Source organism: Macaca thibetana, chromosome 19 (assembly GCF_024542745.1).
Source record: "Macaca thibetana thibetana isolate TM-01 chromosome 19, ASM2454274v1, whole genome shotgun sequence".
Lineage (NCBI taxonomy): Eukaryota > Metazoa > Chordata > Mammalia > Primates > Cercopithecidae > Macaca > Macaca thibetana.
The window spans coordinates 19,461,288-19,479,012 of NC_065596.1; the positions used below are offsets into that span (position 1 = coordinate 19,461,288).

At 54.4% G+C, this 17,725-nt stretch overlaps 2 protein-coding genes across 5 annotated transcripts in view; both read left to right on the forward strand.

Moving 5' to 3' along the window:
• Window positions 1–3,595, forward strand: part of DPP9 (dipeptidyl peptidase 9) — a 51,290-nt gene extending 47,695 nt beyond the window's left edge. Inside the window, exon 22 of the mRNA XM_050770133.1 lies at window positions 2,168–3,595. Within this exon, the coding sequence (XP_050626090.1) occupies window positions 2,168–2,260 (93 nt within the window). The 3' untranslated portion in view covers window positions 2,261–3,595. The remainder of the gene's footprint in view (window positions 1–2,167) is intronic.
• The window catches only part of MYDGF (myeloid derived growth factor), a 408,533-nt gene that overhangs the window by 388,515 nt on the left and 2,293 nt on the right, over window positions 1–17,725 (forward strand). For 2 of the 4 annotated variants that reach the window (XM_050770876.1, XM_050770877.1), the window contains exons 2-5: window positions 6,783–6,973; window positions 8,670–8,720; window positions 12,905–12,966; window positions 17,097–17,178. In XM_050770876.1, coding sequence (XP_050626833.1) covers window positions 6,800–6,973; window positions 8,670–8,720; window positions 12,905–12,966; window positions 17,097–17,178 — 369 coding nt within the window. In that variant the 5' untranslated portion in view covers window positions 6,783–6,799. Of the gene's footprint in view, window positions 1–6,771; window positions 6,974–8,669; window positions 8,721–12,904; window positions 12,967–17,096; window positions 17,179–17,725 lie in introns of all 4 variants that reach the window. The other 2 variants (XM_050770875.1, XM_050770878.1) reach the window with 2 other exon arrangements.

The following is a 17,725-nucleotide window of genomic DNA, read 5'->3' on the forward strand; positions in this document are numbered from 1 at the left end:
GATAGCATTTACTCTTACACCTCGTTTCTGCGTCTTTGAAACGGACATGATTACTCGGCCTCCTCGGAGGCTGCTCGGGCCAAAGTCTGTCAGAAAAGCATTCAGGCTGGGCGCGGTGGTTCACGCCTGTAATTCCAGCACTTTGGGAGGCCGAGGCGGGTGGATCACTTGAGACCAGGAGTTTGAGACCAGCCTGGCCAACATGGCAAAACCCCGTCTCTACTAAAAATACAAAAATTAGTCGAGTGTGGTGGTGGGCGCCTGTAATCCCAGCTACTCTGGAGGCTGAGACAGGAGAATCGCTTGAACCTGGGAGGCAGAGGTTGCAGTGAGCCGAGATCACGCCACTGTACTCCAGCCTGGGCAGCAGAGCGAGACTCCATCTCCAAAAAAAAAAGAAAAAAGAAAAGAAAAGCATTCAGCACGCAGGGTGGGCCCCAGGTCCTGTCTCACTGCCTCCCCACAGGAAGTGGAACGTGAGATGAGACAGGCCGTGGGGTGGGCACATGGCATTGTGTGGGACAGATAGAGTGCACTTCACCTTCTGTTTCAAAGACCTCAAAACATCTGGACCAGGTGGCTGGCGGCCCCAGGCCCTCTTTGTGCACAAATCACATTTGTCACATGCCAGGCCTTGGGCTTGGTTTGGAAGCTCACTGGGGAGCCAGACAGCCCCTCTCTCTGCCCTCTTAGGCCAAGAGGAAAAAGTAACCAGGCAGCTGGGACCCAGAGTGGCATAAAGGCATGGGCACAACATGTGCATATGGCTGGTGGCAAGGGCAGTAGAGTCTGCCCCAGGGAGTGCCAGTGCCTGGGCTGGGGAAGGAGTGGGCCCTTGAGGTGCCTGGGGCAGCAGGACCTGGAAGCTGCTATTGATGTCAGACTGGCAAGTCCTTGCAGAGGTCTAGGTTGGGGATGGTGTCATCAAACTCGTGATTCATCCAGGGATGGATTAAAGAAGGCAAGAGTAGGCCGGGCGCGGTGGCTCAAGCCTGTAATCCCAGCACTTTGGGAGGCCGAGACGGGCGGATCACGAGGTCACAAGATCAAGACCATCCTAGCTAACATGGTGAAACCCCGTCTCTACTAAAAAAATACAAAAAACTAGCTGGGCGAGGTGGCGGGCGCCTGTAGTCCCAGCTACTCCAGAGGCTGAGGCAGGAGAATGGCGTGAACCCAGGAGGCGGAGCTTGCAGTGAGCTGAGATCTGGCCACTGCACTCCAGCCTGGGCGACAGAGCAAGACTCCGTCTCAAAAAAAAAAAAAAAAGAAGGCAAGAGTAGAGGAGGGGAAACCAGTGGGTGGGTGGCGTGGTGCATTCCCAGGGTGATGGGCAAGGGTGGGGGCCAGGAGCCTAGAGAGGAGGGTATGGTTCAGAAACCCATCTCACTGGCAGGAGGTGGTGTAGATGGGCCACCTGCCCCTGCTGCCAACCAGTCCCAGAGTTCTTTGTGGAGAACCTGGGGTTATTTTCATGCCTTGGTCCTACCAACCCCTAGGGGGCAGTGGGGAGCTATAGGGGTTGTCCATCAGTGCCCCCAGAGCCCTCGTTCATGGCCAGAGGCAGGACCTGCACCCACTGTGTGGATCCACCCCCAGGCCTGGTGTTGGCTGGGCCAGGTCTCAGGAGCCTGGGGAGTTCCGTCTCCCTGCCTGCCTCTTGGCTTGATCCCCCCTTGGGTGCTAAGAGGACCCAGAAAACACTTCACAAATCCTCCGAGACAGCTGTCCTAAGGCCCAGAGCTAGTCACATGCCTTTTGGAAAGTGGAAATGGCACGAGACCAGGGCACCAGATGTTCCTGAAGCTTGAAGCCTCAGCCACCTCACCCACAGAGATGAGCTGCTCACCCGTCAGCAGGTTTGGGGGAAAGAGGCACACGGTTTCTTGCTAAATCTTTGTTCTGTGCAAGCGCATACTGCAAGGTGTTTGTAAACTTTGTCTTACCAAACCTTCCCAAAGAGTCTGTGAGGTCTGGATTCACCCCATTTTTGAGAGGGGCTCAGAGTGACACTGCAAGTCAACAGCCGAGGTGGGATTCAAACCCAGATCCGTGGGCCTCAGAGCACCTGGGCACTCCTGGATGCCCTGAGCCAGAATAAGGGAGGAGCCTAGGACGAGGAGGGGTCCGGCCACGTCCCCCAGCCCTGCCTCCTGTCTTCCCACAGATCTACCCCAACGAGAGACACAGTATTCGCTGCCCCGAGTCGGGCGAGCACTATGAAGTCACGTTGCTGCACTTTCTACAGGAATACCTCTGAGCCTGCCCGCCGGGAGCCGCCACATCACAGCACAAGTGGCTGCAGCCTCCGCGGGGACCAGGCAGAAGGGACTGAGTGGCCCGCGGGCCCCAATGAGGCACCTTGTCCCGCCCCGCGCTGGCCAGCTCCAAGGAGCCGCTGCCTTCACCGCCCCGACGCCTTTTATCCTTTTTAAAATGCTCCTGGGTTTTATGTCCGCTGCTTCTTGGTTGCCGAGATAGAGAGATGGTGGTCTCGGGCCAGCCCCTCCTCTCCCCGCCTTCTGGGAGGAGGAGGTCACACGCTGATAGGCACTGGAGAGGCCAGAAGAGACTCAGAGGAGTGGGCTGCCCTCCACCCGGGGCTCCCTGTGACCTCTCGGTCCCCTGGCCCAGCCAGCCACCGTCCCCAGCACCCAAGCATGCAATTGCCTGTCCCCCCTGCCAGCTTTCCCAATTCATGTTTGTGTTTTGTTTGAGGGGATATTTTTCATAATTATTTAAAAGACAGGCCGGGCGCGGTGGCTCACGTCTGTAATCCCAGCACTTTGGGAGGCTGAGGCGGGCGGATCACCTGAGGTCGGGAGTTCAAGACCAGCCTGACCAACATGGGGAAACCCTGTCTCTACTAAAAATACAAAAAATTAGCCGGGCGTGGTGGCTCACGCCTGTAATCCCAGCTACTCGGGAGGCTGAGGCAGGAGAATCGCTTGAACCTAGAAGGCTGAGGTTGCGGTGAGCCAAGATTGCGTCATTGCACTCCAGCCTGGGCAACAAAAGCGAAACTCCGTCTCACAATAAATAAAAAACAGAAGACAGAAAGCAAGGGGTGCCTAAATCGAGACTCGGGGTCCACACCAGGCAGTGGGGTTGCAACCCAGCACCTGGTAGGCTCCATTTCTTCCCAAGCCCGAGCAGAGGGTCATGCGGGCCCCACATGAGGAGCAGCCAGGGCCCACAGGGGGCACCACCTGTGGACAGCCCTCCTGTCCCCAAGCTTTCAGGCAGGCACTGAAACGCACCGAACTTCTACGCTCTGCTGGTCAGTGGCGGCTGTCCCCTCCCCAGCCCAGCCGCCCGGCCACATGTGTCTGCCTGGCCCGTACACACCGGGGGTTCCGGGGTTGGGAGCTGAACCATCCCCACCTCAGGGTTATATTTCCTCCTCCCTTTCCCTCCCCGCCAAGAGCTCTGCCGGGGCGGGCAAAAAAAAAGTAAAAAGAAAAGAAAAAAAAAAAAAAAAAGAAACAAACCACCTCTACATATTATGGAAAGAAAATATTTTTGTCGATTCTTATTCTTTTATAATTATGCGTGGAAGAAGTAGACACATTAAACGATTCCAGATGGAAACATGTCACCTGCCTGAGGTTCCTTCTAAGTCCTGGGGCTCCTGAGTGGGAGGGGCTTCCGGGGGGCAACAGACAAGACACAGCAGAAGGGTACTGCCATCTTCAAGCACTGCGGGGGTGCTGGGGCTGCCTGGGCACCATGCCCTGATCAGACTGACCCAAAGAGGATGGCCCCAGCCACCTGATGAGGGTAGTCCTGTCCTCGCTGGTCTAGGAAGGTCTACCGGTCTCCAGGGACTCAGCTCTGGCTGTCATGTGTGGCCTGGTCTGACCCCCCGGGCCCAAATTGCAGCATCCTCCATGCTGGATCCTCACCTGGCTGACGCCTCCTTTTCTACCTGAGACTCTGCACCCTGAGAACCATGACAAGCCAAGGACCTCCTCACATTGTCCCAACAGCCAAGACACCCAGGGAGACCCTGTTGGCAATGCGTGGGGCATCTGGGCTCCGTTTCTAACAGCAGGGATGGACTGCCCTGCTTGATCCACTTGCTCCATCCTTTGGAAATTTCCACTTAAAAAAAAAAAAAGTGGGCTTAAAAAAACATACAAGGCTGAACGCGGTGGCCCACACCTGTAATCCCAGCACTTTTGGATGCCAAGGTGGGTGGATTCCAGCCTGGGCGACAGAGCAAGACCATGTCTCAAAAAAAAAAAAAAAATGAAAAATCTGATATTCGTGTGATCGAATCTTGTCCTTTAGGTGACAGATTTCATGTCATGATTAGTGGGATCTGTGGAATAATTTGCTGTTTGCTCCTCTGTCACCCAGGCAGGAATGCAGTGGTATAATCACAGCTTACTGCAACCTCGACCTCCTGGGCTCAAGTGATCCTCCCACCTTGGCCTCCCAAAGTGTTGAGAAGTGTTGAGATTACAAGAGCCACTGTGCCCAGCCTTGTTTTCTTTTTCTGTTTTTTTGTTTTTTCTTTTGACACAGGGTTTCACTCTGTCACCCAGGCTGGAGTGCAGTGGTGTGATCTCGGCTCACTGCAACCTCTGCTTCCATGGCTCAAGTGATCCTCTGGCCTCAGCCTCCCAAGTAAGTGGGACTACAGGCACAAGCCATCATGCCCAGCTAATGTTTTTGTATTTTTTATAGGGACGGTGTCTTGCCAGCTTGACCAGGCAGTTTTTAAAATCCTGAGCTCAAAGTGATCTGCCTCCCAAAGTACTGGGGCCAGCCTTGTTTTTCTTTTAATCCTTTTAGTGTGATGATTTGTGGTGGGTGGGGGAAACTTGGGGCTGAAACCTTTCTGGAAAGAACACACACAGGCATGCGCACACATACACACAACCTGCCTGGGTTCAGCAGCGGACTCCCAACAGCTCACAACTGAAATTCCTTGTTAGCAGCAGAGCTTGGCTATGCATCGAATCCTTCATGGTGACAGGCTGAAAGCCGAACACCGTGGTAAGGTAATGGGAACTCCATCAGTGGAACCGTGCTGTGTCACTCACCTAAGGAGCAGGGCTGCACTGTGCTTGTCCAGTTTATGGAGACAGTGTCTCATGGGTCTGGAACAGACAGCTACATGGAGGAAGAGATTTGTTTATTTATTAAGACGAAGTCTTACTCTGTCACCCAGACTGGAGTGTAGTGGCATGATCTCAGCTCACTGTAACCTCTGCCTCCCGGGTTGAAGAGATTCTCCTGTCCCAACCTCCCAAGTAGCTGGGATTACAGGCGACCACCACTATGCCCAGCTATCTTTAAAAAAAATATATATATATATATGAGAAATATATAGGAATGGGGTCTCACTATGTTGCCCAGACTGGTCTAGAACTCCTGAGGTCAAGCAATCCACCTACCTTGGCCTCCCGAAGGGTTGGAATTACAGGCATGAACTCCCGTAACGCCTGGCCAAGAAATTTCCTAACGCAAGCAGGTATCCCAATTTAGAACAGGCTGCCACTGCAGAAAGGCAACTGGCTTGGACTTCTGTCATTGGCAGAGGAGTCAGCCTCCACTGGGATCCTTCTCACCTCCCTGGGGCTCAGCTATGGAGCAGAGTGATTTACTTCCTCGAAGGGTGCATTATAACCCATCTTAGGAGTCATCTCTGATGTTTTCTCTCTGGATTCTGTCTTTTTGCCAGTTGGGAAGAACTGGAAACACCAGTTTAATTCTTGACCCTCCAGACCTGGCCACTGGTGTTTTCTTAAAATGTTAAGGCGTCTGTAATCAAAGAATGACTTCCCAAAACTTGGGATCTAATGATAGCAACAGCTAGAATATATAATTCTTAGTTGATTCGTCCTGGTGTGGGAACTTCATTCCCTCACTTAATCCTCCCAACAACTCCTTGAGGTAGGGATTATTTTCTTTTTAACTTTTTATTTTGAAATAATTTTAGCCTCCCAAAAAACCTGCAGAAACTGTAGGGTTTCCTAACACGCTTCATCCAACTGCCCCTAATGTGAACATCGTCTGTAACCCTAGGACAAGCCAGTTTATCAAAGCCAGGAAGTGAACACCCACATAATCCTATTAACAAATACACAGGCTGGTCGGGCTTGATGGCTGACACCTGTAATCCCAGCACTTTGGGAGGCTAAGGGAGGCGGATCACTTGAGGTCAGGAACTCGAGACCAGCCTGGCCAACATGGTGAAAACCTGTCTCTACCAAAAATACAAAAATTAGCCGGGCGTGGTGGTGCACACCTGTAGTCCCAGCCTCTCGGGAGGCTGAGGCAGGAGAATCACTTGAACCCGGGAGGCGGAGGTTACAAGTGAGCCGAGATCGCGCCACTGCACTCCAGCCTGGGCAACAAGAGGGAAACAAAAGCAAGTATCCTGCTTCTCATCCTACTTTCCCCCCGCTAATTTTGAATATCGATGCACACACATCTTGACTGCAACGATTATGAGAAGTTCGCTTAATGGTGACTTTCGATTTCCCTCACTCCCTGTACATTTCCTAACTGAAAGAGCTGCAGTCAGCCACACGGCTGGTGAGGGATCCTGAGCCCCCGAAACGAACTCCATTACCACCTGAGGGACCCTCCAATGACCGCCCGGTTACGCAGGGTCTCTAGGGGTAAGCAGCCCCTCGGCAAAGTCTTGCCCCCAAGATGGCGGCCCCGGGCGGGGAGCGCCAGGTCACGTGATACAGCCTACGCCGACGTGGCCTCCAGCGGACGCCCCACGTGTCCCTCGCCGCGCCCCGTCCGCCCGCCCTTGCCCTGAGGACCCTTGTCCAACATGGCGGCGCCCAGCGGAGGGTGGAACGGCGTAGGCGCGAGCTTGTGGGCTGCGCTGCTCCTAGGGGCCGTGGCGCTGAGCCCGGCGGAGGCGGTGTCCGAGCCCACGACGGTGGCGTTTGACGTGCGGCCCGGCGGCGTCGTGCATTCCTTCTCCCATAACGTGGGCCCGGGGGTACGTGCCACCGCCGTCCCGGGTATTTCGAGTGCTGGCAGGCCGGGGGAGGGGGCGCGGAGCACTGGGGGCGTGGCCTGAGGAAGGGGCGCGGACCGCGGAGGTGGGTACTGAGGAAGGGGTGCGGTTTGTTAGGGTTGGAGGCTGATTGGTGAGCGCGGCACATTGAGACCGGGGTCACCACTGGGGCAGGACTGAACTCATGGGGAGCTGTGCCTTGTGGGCGCCAGCGGCGTTGAGGGGGCGTGATCACTTGTCACCTGCCTAGAGTGTCCAGGCAACCCTGCCCTCCAGACGCAGAGGTGGGGAGGGGGCAGTGATGGGAGCGGCTGGAGGCTAAGGGGCATCTGCCCTCCTGGGCCTGAAGGAAGTCAGTCGCTGCAGCTCCGACGAGGGAGGAAGTTCCTCTTCCTTCCGTTGCACAAGATCCCCCCTCACCGAGGAAGTGAGGCCGGGTCTTCAGCCCTGTAAGGGTTATCAGCTTATCAGCAAAGTCTCTTCCCCTCTCAGCCTCCCTTTCCCCGCCTGTAATAATGATATCCTTACTGTTTTTTGACTACTTCATTTTTTCAGACTTACGTGCAGTGGCGGGATCTCGGCTCACTGCAACCTCTGGCTTCTGGGTTCAAGCAATTCTGCCTCAGCCTCCCCAATAACTGGGATTACAGGCGCGTGCCACCACACCCGGATAATTCTTGTTGTTGTTGTTTTTTGAGATGGAGTCTCACTCTGTCGCCCAGGCTGGAGTGCAGTGGCGTGATCTTGGCTCATTGCAGCCTCTGCCTCCTAAGTTCAAGTGATTCTCCTGCCTCAGCCTCCCGAGTAGCTGGGATTACAGGCATGCACCACCATGCCCAGCTAATTTTTGTATTTTTAGTAGAGAGGGAGTTTAACCATGTTAGCTAGCTGGTCTCGAACTCCTGACCACAGGTGATCCTCCCAATTTGGCCTCCCAAAGTGATGGGATTACAGGCATGATCCACCGTGCCCGGCCAATTTTTGTGTAAGTAGCAATGGAGTTCCACCATGTTGGCCAGGCTGGTCTTGAACTCCTGATCTCAAGGCGTCTGCCTGCCGTGGCCTCCCAAAGTGCTGGGATTACAGGTATGAACCACCGTGCCAGGCCGGTTTGCTGACTACTTCCTTAAAGCTAGGTGTGATGCCAAGTCCTTTATATGTTACGCCCAAGATACGGATGAGAAAATGCTTCAGATAAAAAAGAGAAACAGAGAGAAAATAGAGGCTCAGAAAAGTTTTCACTTGTCCAGGGTCCCCATGTCCCATGGCAAAACCCATCGCTACAAAAATATGAAAAATTAGCCAAGCGTGGTGGCAAGCGCCTGTAAATCCCAGCTACATGGGAGGCTGAGGCAGGAGAATCGCTTGAACCCGGGAGGCAGAGGTTGCAGTGAACTGAGATCATCCCACTTCAGCCTGGGTGACAGAACAAGACTCTGCCTCAAAAAAAAGAAAAAAGAAAAAGAAAGGAAAATTAGTTGGGTGTGGTGGTTGCGCACCTATTGTCTCAGTTACTTGAGAGGCTGAGGCAGGAGGATCGCTCAAACCTGGGAGTTTGAGGCTGCAGTGAGCTGTGATTACGCCCCTGCACTCCAGCTTAGGTGACAGCAAGACCCCGTCTATTAAACAAAATAAAAATTTCCTTCTATCAGATCTTTCTTTTTCTTTCATTCTCTAGGACAAATATACGTGTATGTTCACTTATGCCTCTCAAGGAGGGACGAATGAGGTGAGTTGTTCAAAATTCCTTCTAGCTTACTGTGACAGTATCCGTTGTTGTATGGAGATGTTCTGTAGCAGACAACAGGGTTGGGTCTCACATACATCACCTTACACTCATTGAATGATTCTTCCTAAACCAATAAAAAGGGAGAGTATTGGCATTAAACAGTGATGACAGATTCTGCTGTCATTATTTCACAGAGCAAGCAAATGTCTGGACAAAAGGAGGGATGGAAAATGGGAGTCTGCCATCCCCATGAGCATCTGTTGGGGTGTTGTATTTTATGTGTAGTGTAACAAGTTATCACAGCTTAGGGGCTTAAAACAGAGCACCCATTTATTATCTCATAGCTTTGTAGGTCAGAAGTCTGGGTCAGCTCAGCTGTGTGCTTCATAAAACCAAACTCGAGGTATCACAGGCCGGGCATGATACCTCATGCCTGTAATCCCAGCATTTTGGGAGGCTGAGGTGGGCAGATCACCTGAGGTCAGAATTTGAGACCAGCCTGGCCAACATGGCAAAACCCCATCTCTACAAAAAATACAAAAATTAACTGGGTATGGTGGCACACGCCTGTAGTCCCAGCCACTCAGGAGGCTGAGGCAGGAGAATCACTTGAAACCAGCAGGCAGAGGTTACAGTGAGCCAAGATTGTGCCACTGCATTCCAGCCTGGGCAACAGAGTGAGACTCTCTCAAAAAGTAAATAATAAATAAAGGTATCACAGGCAAGGCATGGTGGCTCATGCCCCGTCTCTAAGAGCATGAAATTAACAGAAAATTTTAAAATTAGCTGAATGTGGTGGCGTGCATCTATGGTTCCAGCTACTTGGGAGACTGAGGTAGGAGGATCACTTGAGCCCAGGAGGTCGGGGCTGTAGTGATCCGTGATTGTGCTACTGGGCAACAGAGCAAGACCCTGTCTCAAAAAAAAAAGTCTCTGGTCTGGGAGAAGAATCCTCTCCTTCAAGCTCTTAGTTGACAGAATTCAGTTACTTGTGGTTCGAAGACCAAGGTCCCCATTTCCTTGCTTGCTCTTTTCTCCAGCTGGTGGCAGAAGAGCCAGTAAGAATGATTTGGGCCGGGCACAGTGGCTCATGCCTATAATCCCAGCACTTTGGGAGGCCAAGGCTGGCGAATCACCTGAAGTCAGGAGCTCGAGACCAGCCTGGCCAACATGGTGAAACCCTGTCTCGGCCGGGCGCGGTGGCTCAAGCCTGTAATCCCAGCACTTTGGGAGGCCGAGACGGGCGGATCACGAGGTCAGGAGATCGAGACCATCCTGGCTAACACGGTGAAACCCCGTCTCTACTAAAAATACAAAAAATTAGCCGGGCGTGGTGGTGTGTGCCTGTAGTCCCAGCTACTCGGAGGCTGAGGCAGGAGAATAGCGTGAACCCAGGAGGCGGAGCTTGCAGTGAGCCAAGATGGTGCCACTGCACTCCAGCCTGGGCGACAAAGCGAGACTCCGTCTCAAAAAAAAAAAAAAAAAAAAAAAGAAACCCCGTCTCTACTAAAAATACAAAAATTAGCCAGGCATGGTGGCACATGCCTGTCATCCCAACTACTTGGGAGGCTGAGGAAGGAGAATCACTTGAATCTGGGAGGTGGGGGTTGCAGTGAGTCAGGATCGCGCCACTGCACTCCAGCCTGGGCAACAGTGGTAGACTCTGTCTCAAAAAAAAAAAAAAGAGTGATTTGAAGCACATGGACACATATGCCACTGCTGCCCTTGAGGGAACTGCGGGGCAGGGAATACAGGCAGCCTCTAGGAGCTGAGAACAGCCTCTGGCTGGCAGCAAGGAAATGAAGACTTCAGTCCCGCAACCGGGAAGAACTGAAATCTGCCACAACCACAAGAGCTTGGAAGAGGACCTTGAGCTACCAATGAGAGCCTAGCCCGGTGAACACCTTGAAACGGGTTTCGCCATGTTAGCCAGGCTGATCTTGAACTGCTGACCTCAAATGATTGGCCCGCCTCGGCCTCCTGAAGTGCTAGGATTACAGGTGTGAGCCACCAGCGCCCAGGCGCCTAGAGATTTTTCTGTATCCTATGTAAAGAGCTTCAATTGCATGGACATGTGGAATTAGTTGACAGCCCCGTACTAATGGATCGAGGGTTACTTCCAACCCAGTCTGTGAATAACCTTGGCCAGGGTTCATTGTACAAGTGCAGTTACATCTGTGGGGAAACCGCCCAGAAGTGGGATTCTTGGGTCCATTTTCTTTTCTTTTTTTTTTTTTTTTTTTTTTTTTGAGGCGGAGTCTCGCTCTGTCGCCCAGGCTGGAGTGCAGTGGCCGGATCTCAGCTCACTGCAAGCTCCGCCTCCCGGGTTCCCGCCATTCTCCTGCCTCAGCCTCCCCAGTAGCTGGGACTACAGGCGCCGCCACCACGCCCGGCTAATTTTTTGTGTTTTTAGTAGAGACGGGGTTTCGCCGTGTTAGCCAGGATGGTCTCGATCTCCTGACCTCATGATCCGCGCGTCTCGGCCTCCCAAAGTGCTGGGATTACAGGCTTGAGCCACCGCGCCCGGCCGGGTCCGTTTTCTTAAAAGTAAAACTGGGCCAGGCGCGGTGGCTCACGCCTGTAATCCCAGCACTTTGAGAGGCCGAGGCGGGTGGATCACATGAGATCGGGAGTTCGAGACCAGCCTAGCTGACTTGGTGAAACCGCATCTCTACTAAAAATACAAAAGTTAGCCAGGCGTAGTGGCACACGCCTGGAATCCCAGCTACTCAGGAGGCTGAGGCAGGAGAATCGCTTGAACCTTCGAGGCAGAGGTTGCGGTGAGCCGAGATCGCGCCACTGCACTCCAGCCTGGGTGACAGAGTGAGACTCCGTCTCAAAAAAAAAAAAAGTAAAACTATATGTTTTGAGATCTTGGTAGATATATGTTCACTTGTAAGAAATCCTACAGAGAGGCCGGGTGCGGTGGCTCAAGCCTGTAATCCCAGCACTTTGGGAGGCCGAGGCGGGTAGATCACGAGGTCAGGAGATCGAGACCATCCTGGCTAATATGGTGAAACCCCATCTCTACTAAAAATACAAAAAAAACTAGCCAGGCGAGGTGGTGGGCGCCTGTAGTCCCAGCTACTCGGAGGCTGAGGCGGGAGAATGGCGTGAACCCGGGAGGTGGAGCTTGCAGTGAGCCGAGATCGCGCCACTGCACTCCAGCCTGGGCGACACAGCGAGACTCCGTCTCAAAAAAAAAAAAAAAAAAAAAAAAGAAATCCTACAGAGAGATCCAAGTACCCTTTAACCAGGTTCCCCAGTGGTCACATCCTGCAAGATGCTAGTCATTTTAGAGATTGGGGATCTCACTATGTTGTCCAGGCTGGTCTTGAACTCCTGGGTTCAAGTGATCATCCCGCCTCGGCCTCCCAAAGTGCTGGGATTACAGGCGTGAGCCACCACGCCCGGCCTGCATTTTCCCTTTTGTTTGTACCTGTTGCAGCTCCACCGACAACTCGGGATAGCCTTGGTTTTCACACCCATATGGTGTGTTAGCAGACAGTGGGCCTTCTGCCCTTCTGACCTAGGAGAAAAAGGTATCACTGTAGTTCAGCTTGCGTTTCGTTTTTTTTTTTTTCATAAACGATGTTGGACATACTTTTATATGTTTAAGAGTTGTTCTTAGGCCTGGCGTGGTGACTTACATCTGTAATCTCACCACTTTGGGAGGCCAAGGTAGGAGGATTGCTTGAGGCCAGGAGGTTGAGACTAGTCTGGGCAATATTGGCAAGACAGTGATTCTGCAAAACACAGAAATTAGCTGGATGTGGTCCCAGCTACTTGGGAGACTGAGGTGGGAAGATTGCTTGAGCCCAGGAGGTGGAGGTTGCAGTGAGGCGAGATCCTGCCACTGCACCCCAGCCCAAGCCACAGAGAGAGACTCCGTCTCAGAAACAAAAAAACGTTGTTCTTATCTCCCCATCCTTGGGAGCCACCTTGGGGTGGTTCTCATTTGAGGCACCACTTTTATGGGAAGGATGTGGCGCAGGCAGGCTCCCTGATCACAGATGGACAGCAAACCCCAGGCCACCAGGAGGGCGGGGCAGGGGATATAGTGGCAAGCCCCTGAGTTGGGAGGTGCAGAAGAGGTGGCCTGACTGTAGAATCAGAGGCACACCTGGAACTCTGCGAGAGCACCTGTGTGTCCGGCGCTGACCCACGCTGTGTTCTCTCCCCAGCAATGGCAGATGAGTCTGGGGACCAGCGAAGACCACCAGCACTTCACCTGCACCATCTGGAGGTGAGGCTCGGGGTGGGGATGGCATCTCCGGCTGCCATTGGCCTGCCCGCTGGCCCCGGGAGCTGCTTCGGAAGGCAGGGAACGAGAGAGGACAAGGACGGCCAGACAGATGGGGGCGGCACCCCTGGAGGGGAAGATAGGCCAGCAGGGGGACTCATGCACGTGCAGGTGGGGGGTGGCTGGGGCGCGACTGCTCCCCAAGGAAGTGCACTGATGCAGAGGCTGAGAGGGTCTGGGGGAGACTAGGGGAGCCTGTGCGGGGCAACGTCCCAGGAAAAGGAGAAGCAGCTCAGAGGGTACGGAGCATCGACCAGGGCCCAGGAAGGCCCCGAGGGGCTCCACCCTCCCCTGAGGGTGACACGAACTCACCAAAGGGCTTTTTGGCAAGTTTTCTTTCTTTTTTTTTTTTTTTTTTTTTGGGGGGGGGGGGATGGAGTCTCCATCTGTTGCCCAGGCTGGAGTGCAGTGGTGCGATCTTGGCTCACTGCAACATCCGCCTCCTGGGTTCAAGCGATTCTCCTCCCTCAGCCTCCTGAGTAGCTGGGATTATAGGCGTGTGCCACCATGCCTGGCCCTTTTTGGCAATGTTTAAAAATTGAGATAAAATTCCATAAAACACAGCATTTTAAGCTCACAATTCAGCTGCATGTAGTACTTTCTCAGAGGTGTGCAGCCAGACCTCTGCATCCAGAACATTTTCATCCCCTGAAAATAAACTGTTCCCATCAGAGTCATTCCCCTTCCCAGCACATGGCAGCCACGCATCTCCCTCCTGTCTCTATGGATGGGCCTGTCCTGGACATTGCATAGAAATGGGATCAGACCCTCCCTGTGTGGCCTTTGGTGTCTGGTTTCTCTCACTGAGCGTGACATCCTCAAGGCTTATCCGTGCTGAGGCGTGTGTCAGCCTCGTTTCTTTTCCTGGCTGAGTCCCATTCCATAGGGCTCCCTGCAGGAACCTGTGGAGCTCATAAGCCTCTGACTGAAGGAGGCAGACTGAGGCAGGGAGCCCCTCCAGGCACCGACAAGGACGGAGTCGGGGGTAGGGGGTGTGCCCAGATTGAAGCCTGTGCAGAATGAGGATGGGGTGGGTGGAGAGGGGATTGGAAGGTGTGTGGAATGAGGATGGGGTGGGTGGAGAGGGGATTGGAGAATGTGTGGAATGAGGATGGGGTGGGTGGAGACGGGATTGGAGGCTGTGTGGAATGAGGATGGGGTGGGTGGAGAGGGGATTGGAGGCTGTGTAGAATGAGGATGGGGTGGGTGGAGACGGGATTGGAGGCTGTGTGGAACGAGGATGGGGTGGGTGGAGAGGGGATTGGAGGGTGTGTAGAACGAGGATGGGGTGGGTGGAGATGGGATTGGAGGGTGTGTAGAATGAGGATGGGGTGGGTGGAGAGGGGATTGGAGGGTGTGTGGAATGAGGATGGGGTGGGTGGAGACGGGATTGGAGGCTGTGTGGAATGAGGATGGGGTGGGTGGAGACGGGATTGGAGGGTGTGTGGAATGAGGATGGGGTGGGTGGAGATGGGATTGGAGGCTATGTGGAATGAGGATGGGCTGGGTGGAGAGGGGATTGGAGGCTGTGTGGAATGAGGATGGGCTGGGTGGAGAGGGGATTGGAGGCTGTGTGGAATGAGGATGGGGTGGGTGGGGAGGGGATTGGAGGCTGTGTGGAATAAGGATGGGGTGGATGGAGAGGGGATTGGAGGCTGTGTGGAAGGAGGATGGGGTGGGTGGAGAGGGGATTGGAGGCTGTGTGGAAGGAGGATGGGGTGGGTGGAGAGGGGATTGGAGGCTGTGTAGAATGAGGATAGGCTGGGTGGGGAGGGTAGATTGGAAGCTGTAGAATGAGGACAGGGTGGATGGGGAGGGCACAGATTGGAGACTGTGGAATCAGCCAGCTGGGGTGGGAGGAGGAGGGAGATGCTGGGAAGAGTCCTGGTGGAACTGGCGGAGCTGGTGCAGGTCTGGACTGGGGACGAGCTAAGCCAGTGACAGGTGTGGGAGTCTGTGGGGTAATGGCCGTGGAGGTTTGGATGATGCCATCTCCCAGGGAGTGTGTCCCGCCAGAAGGGGCCCCAGCTGGCGCCTGCAGGGACCCCAGCATGACCTCCTGTTTCCCCTCAGGTGTGTCTTTACCAGCATGTTCTCTGAAGGACCAGCCTGATGGCTCATAGCCTTCTTGGGGTGCAGACATCTGGGAATCACACAAAAGCTGTGCCTCTCTTCCATCTGCCCAAACACACACGCGTCTGGGTCCGCAGCCCCTCCCCAAGTCTCCCCAGGCACTGCCTGGTTCGGCCTCTGCTGCTATCCTCAGTCAGGCTCATGGTTTATGGGCTTATCCAGCTCCACTTGTCCCACTCATTCTCGTAACTCCACTGCCTAAATCCCAGCTTGATCTGGGAAAGGACATGAAGGGAAGGAAGCCGTCGGGCCCCTAGTGGGGAGGAGGTCAGGGGCTTCAGGAATCTTGTCCCTTCTTCCCTGATCCTTGGCCCAGAATGTCTCAGCCCAAATGGTGGGTATTTCTTGAGCATTTATTTTGTGCAGACACTTTGGAGGGAGAAGTCCAAGCTGTAGTTCCACCGCTGTGGTCAGGTTAAAGCACGTTGACAAATGAGAGATGGAGATCAGGGAATGGCGACGTTTAATTGAAGGACAGGGTGTGATTTGCTGCCTCGTGTGGGCGTTGACCCGCCATCCCCTGAAGGGTGCTTTACAAACAGCAGGTGTTCACCCAGTCATTTCTGGGGAGATTCTCACCCACTCCATGGGACTGGCTGCGTCACAGGCAGGCCAAGGCCAGCCCAGGAGGCATCAGCAGGGTCATTGACAGGAGACAGGCCCCATCACCCCGGAGAGACCCTGCAGAGGTCGCCCTGTAGTCACGGGGAAGCCCACGGTCACCATTGTCTGTGCAGGCCACTGCCCCGCACGGACCCCTGAGCCCTGAGTGCCGGCTCCCCAGAAAGCATCTGGGCAGGTGCAGGCCTGGAGCAGCTGGGATGGTGGCTGGGCTCACCTTGAGCCTGAATCCTCCTGTCCAACCGCCACAAAAGCTCCCCAGGGGCATGCTCAGCCCCGGAGACCTGCCACCCCAGGCCTCCCCATCTCAGACAGTGACTGGACCCTCCCTGACCAGGCCTGTTGGCAGTGCTAGGGCTTAAAGAAGAATCCAGGGGCTCCCTGGATACCCTCGCCCCACCCATGCACGTAGAACCGCAGCCAGGGCTTCCACAGAAATGGCCGCCCTGCTGCTCCTCCATCCCCATCACACTCTCTTCACACCAGAGATGCCATCATCCCCTGCTGTCACCTTCCGGCACCTGCCACTCCAGTTCCATAGAAGCCCCCGTTAGTAGCCTCCTAGAGACCTGGGCAGATGCTCCTCCCCACTTCCTAGTTAACTCCTGTACTTCCTAGTCAGCGCCCTCTGGGAAGCCTTTACTGTCCTCTCATTGTCCAGCCCTAGCCCCCATCGTAGTACCTGGATTGCTGTCGGCACCCGAGAAGCCATGTGCAGTGAATGGACATGGGGTCCTGTCCCAGAGCAGCTCCCAGCCCACAGAGGAGAGAGGCATGTCTGTGAATGAGCTGGAAGAACATTCTGGCACAAAGGGGCCAGGCACGGTGGCTCACGCCTCTAATCCCAGCCCTCTGGGAGGCTCAGGCGGGCAGATCACTTGAGGTCAGGGGTTCAGGCCAGCCTGACCAACATGGTGAAATCCCGTTTCTACTAAAAATACCAAAATTAGTCGGGTGTGGTCGCAGGTGCCTGTAATCCCAGCTACAAGGGAGGCTGAAGCAGGAGAATCACTTAAACCCAGGAGGCAGAGGCCACAGTGAGTGAGACTGTGCTCTTGCAATCCAGCCTGGGCAACAGAGTGAGACTCCGTCTCCAAAAAAAAACCCAAAACATTCTGACACAAAGGAAAGAGGCTCTGATGTTGAGAGGGCCCTATCCATCCTTCCCAGTCAGCAGTGTTTGGGAATGGTGTCCATGTTGAGAAGCAGGCATGAGACTTGCTGACCCCAGCCCAGGTCCCTGGTGGGGCTACTTCCAGGGCTCACAGACCCAGACCCAGCAGGCCTGGCCTGACCCCCTCGCCCCCCTTCCTCTGCAGGCCCCAGGGGAAGTCCTATCTGTACTTCACACAGTTCAAGGCAGAGGTGCGAGGCGCCGAAATCGAGTACGCTATGGCCTACGTGAGTATCTTGGGGTGGGGCAGGCTCTGAGTGTGGTTTCTGTGCACTGGGGCAGCTGTGAGATGTCCCGCCACGAGAGGGCTCCGTGGGGACAGGGAGGAGAGGGGACAGCGAATCCTGCAGAGGTAGGGTATGTAATTTGGAGGAACCTGGCACACAGACGCCCCCAGACCAGGAGGCGCCGGGACACGGGGAGGTTGGTAACCTGCTGCTGCTGGCTTCTCTTGTATATGCCAGAAAAGACTTCTCCAGGCCAGGTGCGGTGGCTCAACGCCAGTAATCCCAGCACTTTGGGAGGCTGAGGCAGGAGGATTGCTTGAGGCCAGGAATTTGATACCAGCCTAGGCAACATAGCAAGACCCTATATCTACCAAAAGTTAAAAAAATAGCCAGATGTGTTACTGTGCACCAGTAGTCCCAGCTACTCAGGAGGCCAAGGCAGGAGGATCACTTGAGTCCAGGACTTTGAGGCTGCAGTGAGCTATGATTGCACTGCTGCATTCCAGCCTGGACAGTAGAGTGAGGCCCTGGCTCCAAAACAAAAAAG